This window comes from Myotis nattereri (assembly GCF_964212035.1).
Source record: "Myotis nattereri genome assembly, chromosome: X".
NCBI classification, from domain to species: domain Eukaryota; kingdom Metazoa; phylum Chordata; class Mammalia; order Chiroptera; family Vespertilionidae; genus Myotis; species Myotis nattereri.
The window spans coordinates 32,476,785-32,490,757 of NC_138078.1; the positions used below are offsets into that span (position 1 = coordinate 32,476,785).

A 13,973-nucleotide genomic window follows, 5' to 3' on the forward strand; every position below is an offset into this window, starting at 1 on the left:
TAGTACACACTCTACAAACACACACACACACACACACACACACACACACACACACACACAATCAACAAATCTAATCATGAGATAAAAATTATTGTAAAGAGGTTTTTATTTTATTTAAATTTCAATAACTAAGTGAATCAGTTGAGTTCTCCAAATATCTACAGATTAAAGACAATACTGCAAAGAAGACACTCACTGGGGTATAACTTACATCCTTTGTAAGAACTGTTTTTGGTGAGGTCCTTTTGAGTCTTTGTAATTAAACTTTTTGGATTGAATTCAAGAGCAGAACCATATCATAAAGCTTCCCAAGCTACTGCCTATAGTATTATTAAAGCAAATCTTTAGTGTCTGTATGTTCATTATCTTTTCAGAAGGATCAAGGCCTAACATACATATCTAATAAATTTTTATGGTCATATTAAAGTTTTCATATCATTTCTGTGAATTTGGTGTACCTTAATATGGCATTAAACTTAACATTCTTAAAATAGGTACTGAGTTAATTGCACCTATGTACCTTAGTACCTTAGAGACAGTATGATCTTACATAACTATGTTTTTGTTAATGTTTTACTTCAATACAGCATGGTATCTCACATGTGATACATAATGGAGATAATGAATTAAAAATATAATGGTAAAATTATTTTATATAAATATTGCTTGTGATGATATTATAATACTTTTTAGAGACACAAATGAGAGACAGACTTCTTCCAAATAACTGAAAGCTCAGAATCTAACATATTGCTGTAAGCTATAATCGTTATAACTGTTAATCCAATACACCTTTTATACAAACCCATAAACACATGAGTGGAAAAATAGCACAGATGTTCATCTCTAATGCAATTTCCATTCAATTTCCTAAGTGCGGTCCCTGTGTGCAAACTAGCTTAACGTTATGTTTAGCTTGCAAATTCTTTTAATAAATAATGAATGCAATAAAACTAGGAGATCAATGGCAAGCTGAGAAATCATAAAAAAAAAAAAACCTTTTGTGTTCAGGCTGTTGCCCATTTCAAACTTTAATCCGGAGACAGATCAATATTACTTTTTTCTTTTTAACCCATCACATAAATAGAAGATAGGCTAAATGTAGCCTAAATGCTGTTACCAGCTAGCACTTGCCAGCAACCTGACAAGATTATTGGACACACTTGCGATCGAATGTTTTATACCCTAATATACACACTACATTACACATGATTAAAGAGTCAACTTGTTTAAAAATGAAAAGGTTATATAGCAATAAAAATACCGTGGTTCATTATTTTTTAAACTTTCCTGTACTATATATTTTTCCAGTAGTGTAATTACAAAGTTTTCACCACAATTTGTTCTAATAAACTAAATAATTGTAATGGATCAAAATAGTACATACATGTGAGTAGTTTCAACCTCAGGGGTCCGAGATGAAAGTTAATTTTACTTTTCAAAGTTAATTACAATCAAAACCTAAGTTAGTCCTTTAAATGGGTGGCGATAATAATTCATGCAAATTTATGGTGCAGTTGGATGGGTCTTGATATTATCCAGGAAAATAGTAAATAATTAAACTTAAGTATTTGTGTTTCTATTCACAGGCTATAGATAAAGGGAGGAAAACCCTTTTCTAACCAACACATTTTGGATAAATATGCATTTACTGTTTGAATGATAATCAAAAGTTGACTGTCACCAGGGTTAATGCTGATATCTAGTAGTATCAACCTAAATAACTGAGTATCATTTTATGGTAGTAGGCTTGTTTTATTAAATCTGCTTAGTCATAATATTGGAATATAAATTAGAATATTAGAAGTTAAAAATTTATCCTTATAAATTATTATTACAATCTGAGGTTTTGATTTATGTAACAAATTTGGTTCTCTTTTAATGATATTATTTTAGGTAGTGATAAATATATCGATTTGTTCTTTAGGTATATTAAATTCAATTTTGCATAAAAATGTGGATTACACTTTATATTCACATTCTCAGTATAATAATTTCACCAATTGTAATGTATAAATTTAGTTGTAAAGAAGGCTGTGGCAAGATAGCCCATATTTTAAGCAAAATGTGAAAAAAAAATTTTACTCCTCCATAACTTTATTGAACTTCACTATAAACTTCCCTTTAAACTATACTGTAGATCATAGCATGTACCCTAAGCTTCCAAGATTAGCCTAACACTAGAGATTAAAAATGTCCTGAAGAATTTGAGACCTCAACAGTATCCGTTAACAGTGATTCCTGTTTTCCTATTCCAATAAAGGTAACAATAAAATCATGATGAAAAAATACTGTAAAGGCCTACCTCTAAAAACTGATACTTTTAAAAAATATATATCCCTCAGAAAGCTGAACAAGAGAAAAATTGAATCTCCTTTTTAAAATTTGTGTTTTCTAATATCAGAGTTTAACTAAAAAAAATATAATACCTACAACATTAAATTCAAAATATTTCACAATTGACAGAATCTTTTCGGCTCTAAAACCAACATACTGAAATCGAGGGTGAAATGAAGTATGGTACTTGTGCAGGTAGTTAATTGATTTCACTAGTTATCACAAAGTTCCTTCTGGTGTGTATATGTTTTTCTATAGTCTAAGAAATTAAACTATAAAAGCAGCATTCATTGTTACTAAATTATTTTTGATTTACCAATAATTACCCAAAATATAAACAACTGAAATATACTAAAATAAAATAAACTTTTCCAAGATTTTCAGCATTATAAAGTGAGGAAATGATGACTACACAATGGACAGGCTGTCCCTTACCTGCTAAAAAGAAATATTAAATCCTGTAGGAGTTCTAAATCCCTTAGTAAGAGTATATTGCAGCTGCATTAAGCCAACAAGAAGTTTATTAGTAAGGATTTAAAAACTAACACCCTTCTATAATCAATTTGGATACAGCATTACTCTATTTATAGTGATACTTTCAATGTGTCCCAATCATATATTACTTATTCTCATTTTTTACTACTATGATTAAATATTAATGTGTAGACACTATGAAGCACTACACTATATTTAGGTTTTGCTATATTGATTTTCACCATTTTAGAATAGTTAATATAGCATGAAAATTAAGAGTCTTGCCCATGAATAAACTTATGATGGGTTTGATATTTTTCTCTGATTTCTTGTTCTAGCAGAAAATGGAAAAAGGGATGCCGCCACTTTAAAAGCTTCAATCTCTTTGACATTGCTGGCAGTGTATGGGAACATTAATGCATCTGTCATGATAACAAGCTAAGAATAACATCTAGACATCAAACCGAGCAGAGAATCCATCTGAAGTGATTCATTCAGATCTGTCTCATTGATTTATTAAACACAGGGCAACATCTGCAGCCTCACAGAGCCGCTTGGTGAAATTAATGCAAGATCAATTCAAATGGAAAAAAGTGTAAAAGAGATAAATCAAAACACAATTTGCATGCAGTTCCACAATCAGGCTTATTGGGTGCAAATGCTCAATTTCCCTTCCAAAGCAAATGTGTTTAAATGTTGTTTTATCTTTTTAGAATTGTGTGATCTGAAGTGACAGTGAAGAGTTTTGCAGGTTGAGATGGTGAAAGGGAAGAAAAGAAGGGAAAAATGCTACCAAAGACCTTTTGAATATGCAACAAGAATATCATTAATGCTGAATTGTTTTTCTTTTGGGGAAAGGTTTGATGCCCTTTCTTTGAAAACAGAGTATTTACAATTTGGGTCAATTAGGACAGTTTTTATACATATTTGAAATATATAGAGTGGATAAACCTACATCACTTGTATCTTTAAATGCACCACATAAAGTGCCACTGGAGATCTAGATTGCCAACTGAAATATAATATATTATGATTAGGGTTTCTCACAATTATATTTGCCTGTTAGAAGCACTTTTAAAACATCTAGGGATTAGGCAATCATCAAATAATTCAGACTTGATGTTTTCTGCAGGTATTAGGGATTTGCTGTGTGAAACCATATAAAACATTAATGTCTGAAGACTATCACTTCCTAATTTTTTATTGGCATACATGGAGGGTAATATCATACATAAATATCCAAGGATATTCTCCATCATGTCATGCATCATTTCTTTAATGTAATATCCACCACCTAATAAATGAGCATTGGGACAAATATAAAATCCAGGTAAAATATTTAGATAAATACAAAAATGTTGATTATTCAGAAGTGTACATTTAAAATAGATGTACATGTGGAAGTTCTATGCACTGGTATATGACTAAATTGTTTTAATTATAATCCTGACATAACCCTTCTAATAAAAGACACAACATTGTTGAATATGTGACTGCTTTTAGTAGACAATATCACTACCCCTCATTACTCTATGAAATAAAAATGTCTGTATTTATATCCTAGATTAATTTTTGAGATCTTTTTATCATTTCTGAAAATAAAAATATAAGTCATACAAAATATTAGCCAAGATAAGTGATGCAAGTTCTTTAAATTTTGCTTTTGCTTAACTTCACTATGAATAAAAACAATTTTCAAAGTAAATTATGTTATTCTGTGTGGATTGTGAAATATATTTATCAAGTGTGAATGCAAAGCCAAACTCATTGAGTGCTTACAATAATTGTATTTCTAGTATTTGAAAGTAGTTTTAAATTGTTGTAAAAGTCTTGATAATTCACATAAAGTTTTTCTATCATGGAAGCCCATTTATGTTCCGTTAACACAGTCAAAATAACAATAAACTACAATTAAACCACTTAAAACTTTAATTTAAAAAACTGAATTTTATTCATTTGAATATATGTGGAATCATGTCTCCAAATGAGTTAAAATGTTTTCTTAATCATACATTCTTGTTACTTCAAGCATCCATTTAACTATATGTAAATGACCAAGTAACATTTAATCAGTTGTTCCTCAAATGAAATTAAATGCCGATCATGGAATCTAACAATGGTACTTTTTTTTTACTTTTAGACATTTTTATTTTTTAATTTATCTTTATTGTTGAAAGTATTACAGATTTCCCCCTCCCCCTAATGACAATGAGATAAAAAGATTAAAAGAGATAACACTAAAATGTGTTGGCTGATTTTGCACTGAATAACAATTTTTAATTTAATATTTTACTACTACATTAAACTTTGAAGAATTTAGTAAGGACAATCCACTATTTAAGAGTGAGATTTTAGAATTTGCTTTCTGAATTTGCCCCCTCTCTTTCTCATATGAAAAACTCCAACTTCTCTTATACAAGAAATAAAAAATAATCACAGCTCTTTATCTGCAAAAACAAAGATCCAAGACAAGATAACATCTTTCCCATTTGTTTTGGGTCTTTTTATCATCATTTTCTTAATAATCCTCAAAATAATTTCTCTGCAATTAGTTTCTAAAAAGGGCATCAAGGAAAAATATTGTATAGCCCTTTGGAATTGAAATGATGTAAAACTTGTCTCATTTAATAAACCAATGAATAGTCAAAGAGTTTTAGTCTTACTATTCTCTAGTGCCTGAGGAGAGTATTATTTTCCAAGTTCTTTCTGGAAAGACATCTTTGAATATCTTGATAATTATCAAATAAAATAGTTACTATAAGACACTGATAGAGTTCTTGTGACTTTTAGTACTGTCAAAAAAACCAATCATGTATGTATTTTACTTACTCACTTTTCTTCAATAGACATTAATGAAATGTGCTCTGAGCCAAATAAAAATGACACTTAATGCCAATATGTTAAAGGCTTTGAAAATTATCAAATTGGAAACAGTCCATTTTTATGTGTTTTTGGAATAGTGTATGAAGCTTTTCAAATTAAAATACCCTAAAAGACAGGACTTATACTTTTCCTCAGTTATCTGACAGAGAGGGGAAGTAATGTTTATTATGTATGAAAATAAAATTACAAATGACACCATTACAAATAGACCTTCAAATACATTATGGAAATGTATCTATCAGGAGATGAAGATGAATATCTTTTTTCAAGTAAGAATAGTACGTAAGACTTTCCACTCACTGAATATATACTTTTTCTTTGCACTTTCCCCACCTTTTACCTAGAAATGCTAAGAAATTATGAGTCCTGAATGACAATCCTCTTTAGCCAATTCTCCATTGGTACATCAAGTCACTCATCTGTTTTGGGCATCTCTATAAGCTCTTCTGATACATCTTTCACTCACTGTCTTGGCATCATTCTGCTACATCCTACATCCTACATCTGTCTTCTCTTACTGGCTTCAGGTCTCATCTACCTTATTTTATTTTCCTTGGGCTATATTTGTTTATATCCCATCCTTCACCTTTCTTTTCTTTTTGTTGAATAGAAAAGTCTTAGAAATTATGTTGATCTAAATACTAATTTCACAGTTTCATTAAATCACTCAGATGTTGGGAATGGTTTAAGGTACACATTTCTGTAAATAATGTTACTTAAAGTCATAAAGCATCCATTATAAACACTATCATATTTTGTAGTTTTTAACAACATGGTTATGAGAGCATTTGCATCAATAAAATTTGGTAATGTTACTTTACTATTAATTATATTTTTCCAGAAAGTGTGAGTTTTTAAAAAAATTTATCTAGAAATTGCAATATAGCTGTGTTTCTAGTTTTCCTCATCTTCATTCATGGACTGAATTTCATAATTTTTTACAATTAAATATTATAACACTTATAACACAATTATATAAAATGCATGTAATAAATAAAATACCCATAAAGAAAAAATTCAATAAGAGGCACATGAAGCATAACTCAGATGTATTTCTTTTTACATTTTTAACATTTCTCTTCACCTTTATGCATATACACAAAAACAATTTAAGCCAAAAAAAAGTTAGATTGTAGATGCTGTGATAAGGAGTAAATAAAACTTAACTGAATTAAAATAATAACTTAAAAACACATCATATAACAAGGCCCCAAAATAGTATATGAACACCTGCCACTGGATGCAGAGTAATTTATCACTTTTCCCTTCTAAGTAGCTCTAATAAAAATTAATTAAAGAAAAGTTTCTATTTACAGAAGAAAGCATCAAGTCACATTAAAATACTAAAATATTTGTTTTTTAAATGAAAATAATAGATTTTGCTCAAGGATGTAAAAATTAGTTATTAAGGAAAGAAGAATTTCCTATGTGTAATGCATGTTCTACTTTAGATATGAGTGTTTGTAAGAGAGAGAAGAGGGACAGAGGAGAAGAGGGAGAGGAGCAAAGAGAGATGGGGAGAGAGAAAGCTAGAAGATGGGTTTTCATATGTGCAATTGTTTAAATGCCAATCTTTTTCAAATGGCAACAAAGGAATTAGAAGGCACTCATGTGAAGTCCTTGGTAACCCTCTGAATTTGTGTATTAGTAAAATGCTTTGTGACCAAAATAAAATGTCCTTTCTACTCTTATAACCTATAATTACTTATTTTATTGAGGGAGCAGTTATCCTTTGTGTTTTTAGGCCCCCTATCTTCCTTAAGAAAATCCAATATAATAAACCAGGTTTGGAAGCCCCAGATATGAATCAGGAAGGAGTTCTCATATGAACAGGTTTCCATTTAATTGCCAGAACACAGGAGAACAGTGCTCAAAGGAAAAAGAAAAAGAAAAGGTTCCTTTGTAAGTTCCGTAGCATTATCTTATTGGAGAAGTCAGCAACAGTTTGTCTGCAAGGTGTCAGTGTGCTTCAACTATACATAGCAATTTGGATTTTACGACAGATGTGACAACTGAATTAGTTTTAGTTCATAAACCCAGAGATCTTATGATTTAAAGTTGTGTTGTGAGAAAGTCTACCTCTGCAGAAGTTTTCTGCAAAATGATCAACAGTAGTGCTGCTTTACAACAAAATGCTTTGCTCCCTTTAACCTGGTGATGATGATTTCTTGGTTTGTATGCTAATCACATCTGCCAAATATGTACTTTCCTAACAGATATTAGTAAACTACAGATGGAATAAACACTAAAACAACCAAATCTTTAAATGGTCAAATAACCTTGAATATAGTTTACTTTTCTTTTTTTAACTCAGAAATATTGAATACAGTTTGTTTTATGCACATACACAAATAGACATTTGTTCTATAATGTACTTCTAAGCTGTGATGTGAAGGAGGTACACTTACAACCGGAGAAGCTGGCCAGCATAATTCAAGGAATCCTCTTTTTGGGGAAATGGGATCCTCCCAGCTGTTTGCCAGCGGGGGAGAGCTAAAAGCATCCTCTCTAGAAAACCTGCAAACTTCTACCCCACCCCCTAAACTGGGTCCCAGCCCCAGCTTTTTATGACCACATTGCCGTTTACAGATGACCCAAAAGAGACAATCCCAGGAAAGTGAAATCTGTCGTGTTTGTTTTGTTTTGTTTTAAGTAGGATCCGTAGACTTTCTTGCATCCTGTACAGGGAGCTTTGCTTAGTTGGCATGAGATTCTCTCTCTCTCTCTCTCTCTCTCTCTCTCTCTCTCTCTCTCTCTCTCTCTCCACACACACACACACACACGCACACACACACACACACCACCACCACCACCACCACCACCACCACCACCACCACACACCCTAGGCACTCTCACAGCAAACACACAGGATGGGAAACGAATCACCCTCTGGGATGGATTCTAGACTTCTGACCCTCTACATCCCCCAAATGCTGTGTTTTGGATTGCCAGCTTAGAAGCCCAGTGTACAGCTCAGCCAGCCTTCTATCCCAGAAAGCCCATTGTGCCCCTGTTCAGGATAAAACTTCTCTGACCCGTCTGGCCACAAAAGAGCAGGAAAGAAAACCAAATAGAGGAATTAACAAATAGCCACAAGCAGCCAAAAAGCCATGCAAGATATGGGCGGAAGGCTGGAAAGTTTCAGTAGAGAATCGCAAACTAAAGTTTGTGCGGGACTTTCTTAGACCGAAGCCCTACCACTGAGCACAGACGAGAAGGAACGGACAATTAATTAAAGTCCTTCTAGTCCTCCTTTCCCAAAGACTTACAGCGTGAAAAGTGGAGGAAAGCTAGTTAAGACTCACTCTCTACTAAGTCCGATGAGGGTGATCAGACATGCAAAAGAGGGCAAAAGGGGAAGAGCGAGCAGAGAAACGAGAATCTCACCTGGCATTGGTGCAATCAGTGAACAAAGTTTCGAAGTCTTTCCTGGTGATGAGTTTACAGCGGTTCACCCCGGGCTGGATGGCCCCCAGCCCACGGAGGATCCGGACCTGTTCCACAGTACACACCACGGGAGATATGTCCAGTCTCTTCAGCTTGGTGTACACTGTATGCAACCCTCCCACCAGGTGCTTCAGGAAGAGATCAAAGACTTGTGGGAGGCAGATCAGTTCCTGGCCGTCCATTAGGAACGAAGCCACCTTCACCCCATGCATGTCGACCATCCTGCACTCGGTGTTGCCACTGCCTCCACTGGCGCTACAGACTCCGCCACCCCCTGCGCTGCCACTGTAGTTATTGGCCACAAAACTGTTGATCATATTGGGGGTGAGACGAGGAGGCTCTCCAGGAGTCGAATACATTGGCTCAGCCCGAAAAAGGCCCCCCGGGACGCCAGCGCCACTGGAAGTTGCAGAGATCACCGGAGGTGCGGAGACAGCCATGGTCATTCAGTCTCAAACTGTAGGTCCTCAGGCCCTCGTTTTCTCGCCCTGTCTCCTCTAGGTCCGTCCCCTCGCACTCGCTCTTTCACTCTCGTTCTCTCTCGGGCGCGCTATAGCTCGCTCAGAACTGTTCGCAAGTCTACAGTAGCAGGGCTCACGCTCACGCTCAAACTCACCCACCACTCAGCCGGCAGTGAACCACCCCTACCCACAGCGGCACGAGACCCCACCCCTGCCACACCCCCTCCCAAGACTGGCAGCGTCCCCCAGCCAATGTGCTGCAGCCCCTCGGCTTCCGAGCGCGCCGAGTGGCTGTCGCCCTCGAGGAGGTGGAGACTCCCGGGTCGGCCTCCTAGCTACCTGAGGCCCTTGAGGGTTGGTGGGGAATGGGGATGCAACCTTAGAAGGGGGCGGTGTGGTGCCTCTGCTTCTTGCCCAGCAGTCTGACCAGAGAATACAGTTTTCACATAGAACTCGCAAAGTGGCCTAGGCTACCAGCCCTTCCCCTCCGCGCCCCACTAGTGTCTTGACGTGGGAACACAAAGCAGCCCTTTAGAACGTGCCTCCCAACCACCCCGCACCACCCTGCACCCTGGTTCAATCGCGGAAAGGGAAATGGGAGCTTCAGCTCCATTTACACTTAATTCTCAAACGCGGGAATTTACGAGATGGTTTAGCCCAGCTTCCAGGAGAAAGATTCCAGTGACTTCAGAAGTAATCAGTTCAGCCCATCTAGAGCGCTTGGCGTTCAATTCTCCCATTCCAGGCGCACAGAGGAACCAGCATCCAAGATCGCATCAGTGTTGCGGGTTGCTAATTCGGTCCTACGCACTGACATTCAGCTGATGCAGTGAGCCTGTGAACAGGGTGGAAAGCAGGCAGAGAGACTTGGTTTGTGGTGACAGACACCTCATTGTACAGCACTTCCGCCACTGTCCTGCACAGAGTTGGCTTTCTGTGTCACCGTCCCTTAATTTCAGCATTGCCCTGCCCGAACTAAAATTGATAGGAAAAGTTCCCTTATAACGTAAGACTCTCCCTAGAGAAAAGAGAAAGAATTTGCGCTCTTTAATATTGAGTTTTCTTCTCTAGACTATGGGCTTTCGTGGTGATTATAAATCGTCGTCCTGAGCTCAAGATTCCTCTCACTTGTCAAGTGCCTGAAAGCACTACAAGAGATGATAATAAGCAAAATGTCTAGGAAAGGTACATTCCAGGGAAAAGGCATGGACTTTTTCACATGGCATATGGTGGTTAGATCACTGTAGCAAATTTGTTTTAATACTCCTTGCCCAACTTTGATTCTCTGCAATAAAGTTGTTTCCTTTCCGGTCCTTCATTCCTCTAGAAGCTGTTACTCAGAAAGTGAAATCCATGCTTCATTTCTTTACAAAACATTACCAGCGATAGAGATAAAGCAATTTCTCCAATATCTTTCTGGAATGTAAATAATTTTAGAAAAATTATTAAATTTTATTCAACTCTTCTTGTACTTAGTAGTATCAAAGAGGAATGAGGAGGGTTTTTTTTCTCCCTTAATAAGACATCAATATTAAAATTGGATTTTTCTGCCTCTCTCGCCAACATATTTCCACCTTTTGCCATTTCATTAACCAAATAGTAAGAACTACCCTTTAAGACCCTTCATACTGTTTCAATTCTTAGTTGTGTGGAGTCGAATACAAAGCAATTGTAATGATGGTTGCTTTTGGAACAGAATGGTAAGAAACTCCAACATAACTGACTGCAATGCATACAGCCAGGAACAAAAAAAATCTTTTGAAAGGTATTAAATCGTCTTTACTTACTAGTTTGCTACTATTGTGGGAAGAGAATAAAAAGGAGCAAAAAAGGCACAATTGAGAAGAGATAGCAGAGGCAGGAAAAACTTCAACAAAAAGTAGAGGTTTTCAAAAGAGAATAGAAAAGCTCTGACAGCAATGTTTGTATTTACCAGTTTTTTAAAGATAAATCCCAAATTGTGTTCAACAGTTGTTTTGCAGTAATGGATATCAGGCTGTGTGTTGAGGCAACTTACCTCTGATAATTTATTATTATTGTAATTTCCAGGTGAATAAGTTTGACTTTAAAGGAAAAAGGTTGTTGTTTTTTCTTGAAATTAATTGCATTAAAAAAAACAGTATATTGTTGTGCTCACATTATCACATCCTTTTTATTTGCAGAGGGATTTGGAGTTTTCAGAAATAGGACATTAAACAGATGTTTTGATGTTTCAAATTTAAGAAATTCTGAAATATAAAAAGGAAAGGTAGAATATTTCTGGCTGCAATCATTATTTGTTTTACTGAGAAACAAATGTACTTTGACAACTTTAGAAAAGGCTAGGATTAGATGTCTTATATATTTAACATGATCTATCAGAGATGTAGTAATATTTTAATTAACACTAGAGATTAAAGTTCAAATTCTAGTAGAAATATGAGAGACTAAAGTTAGCAATTGGTCATTGAATGTTAAAGCTCACGCATTCAGCACACAAAAGACCCTTGGTTTCATTATTTGAATTCCCTCCCATTTGCAGTCTTCTACAAAATAGACTTGGTAATTGTCTGAAGGTATACTTGTAATTTAAAGATGTAGTCATTTAGATCTAAGAGGCTGAGTGTTGCCTCCTTGGGTTTTCTTCATATTTTGATTGTTATTTCTATTACTGCTATTTCTACTTTTATTTGTATATATGCTCTGAGATTGAGACAATCATATTACACATGGAGAATTTGTTTATATCTCTTCTAACTTCAATATTGTCCATAAGCCAAACATATTTCTAAATAAGAGTGGGTTTCTACAAGGTCAGCGGAAGCCTTGTGTATCAACACTCTGTAAGTTAGAATTGCATGAAGCAATATAAAAAATAAGTGGAGAGAGGCACTTCGCTAGAACTTGAAGGTTTGTGAATTATTTCCAGATAAGAGCAAAGCACCCCAGCAAATAAGAACAAACTTAGTACAAGTTGATATCATGTCTCATCAAAACAAGAAATTCTAGATGCCACAATTCCAGCAGAGTGATTTGGGGCCTAAGTGTAGCTTCTCATACACTGAAATATTGTAATCTTCCGGGATTTAATTAGCAATTGACATTTTCTCCTAATTCATACTCAATTTGGATGGAGAGTTGTGCTCATTTGTGACTTTTGGCAAAATATTCCACTGTTTGGCATTGTCAATTAAATACAGATACTCTTCTACTTAAAAATAAATACATTCGCAATCTTTTGTGGGATTACAAAACATCCAGAACCATTTGAAGGAGCTTGTTTTCAGAATGGGCATTCGAGCAAAACCCAAGGTAATTAATAGAATTATTTGAAACCAGCAGCCAACTGAGGTTAAAACCTGTAATATGGCCTCTAATCAGTACTTCTTAGGAGCCAGCCCTCTTAGGTTCATTTTTAGATAAACAATAAAGGGAAATTAATTGGGCAAGGCAATAAACGTGAAATATAAGCATTCACATAATCAAGAATTTAACTGGCTAAAACCTATAGATATACCCCACTGAATGGAATATATGGTATAGGGGTGTGTGTTTTTTGTTTTGGTTTTCAGGAAACTGTATAAAATGACCTTCTACCAAATAAATTCTCTTTTGCATTCAATCCGATGTGGGACCACTGGAGCGAGAAAAAACTGTCAAAACCCAAGGAGTGGCGTTAAAGTCAGATTCTTAAATGAACAATGAACTTTTACTAATTAAATATTTAAAAAAGAAACACTCAAAATGCCTCATAAAATATAAGCACGTGCCAACTCTTAACATATCATACCCTTATATACACAGTTCTAGGGGAAAAGGAGATATGTAGATTTTAAATTCCATCTATGTCTTTCAATGTATTGTTCCCTTTTAAATCTTAGGCTTTTAACTGTTCAAATTCAAGCCATTCTAACTTTAGCTGGACTCCCACTGCTATCCTTTCATTCATTTTGCTCACTCCCCATTGAATTCCCTGCAGCAGCTACTCTAACTCTTTTCTCCTCTTTGCAAGTCACCCTGCCCCTCACTCTCATCAGCTATTGCCTCTCACTTCTCTGATTTTACCACAGTTATTCAACGGGAGCTCCCTCATCCTCCCCTCTCTCCTCCTACAAAAACCTATTCCATATCCTCTCTCATCCTCTCCTACTTCCCTTCATTGATGCTCTTGACACCTCTCACTTCCTGCAAGGCAGTAATCTAGCAGTTTTATTCCTACCACTGTCTTTGGCATCTCAAATCTCTCCCTCTCTACTTGCTCTTTCCTCTTTTATTATTGAAACTGTTCAAGGCTAGGAATTCTTGAGACAAAAAAACTTTCCTCAACCCTAACCGGTGGCTATCAAAGTGTGGGCCACCAATATCACCATTGCCTGATTATTTGATATAAAT

At 35.4% G+C, this 13,973-nt stretch overlaps 1 protein-coding gene across 2 annotated transcripts in view; it reads right to left on the bottom strand.

Annotated features, from left to right (window-relative positions):
- Window positions 1-9,587, bottom strand: part of DACH2 (dachshund family transcription factor 2) — a gene marked incomplete at its 5' end in the record, with an annotated part of 789,041 nt that extends 779,454 nt beyond the window's left edge. For both annotated transcript variants that reach the window (XM_081115454.1, XM_081115453.1), the window contains one exon: window positions 9,082-9,587. In XM_081115454.1, the coding sequence (XP_080971580.1) occupies window positions 9,082-9,587 (506 nt within the window). The remainder of the gene's footprint in view (window positions 1-9,081) is intronic.
- Window positions 9,588-13,973: the final 4,386 nt, after the last annotated feature.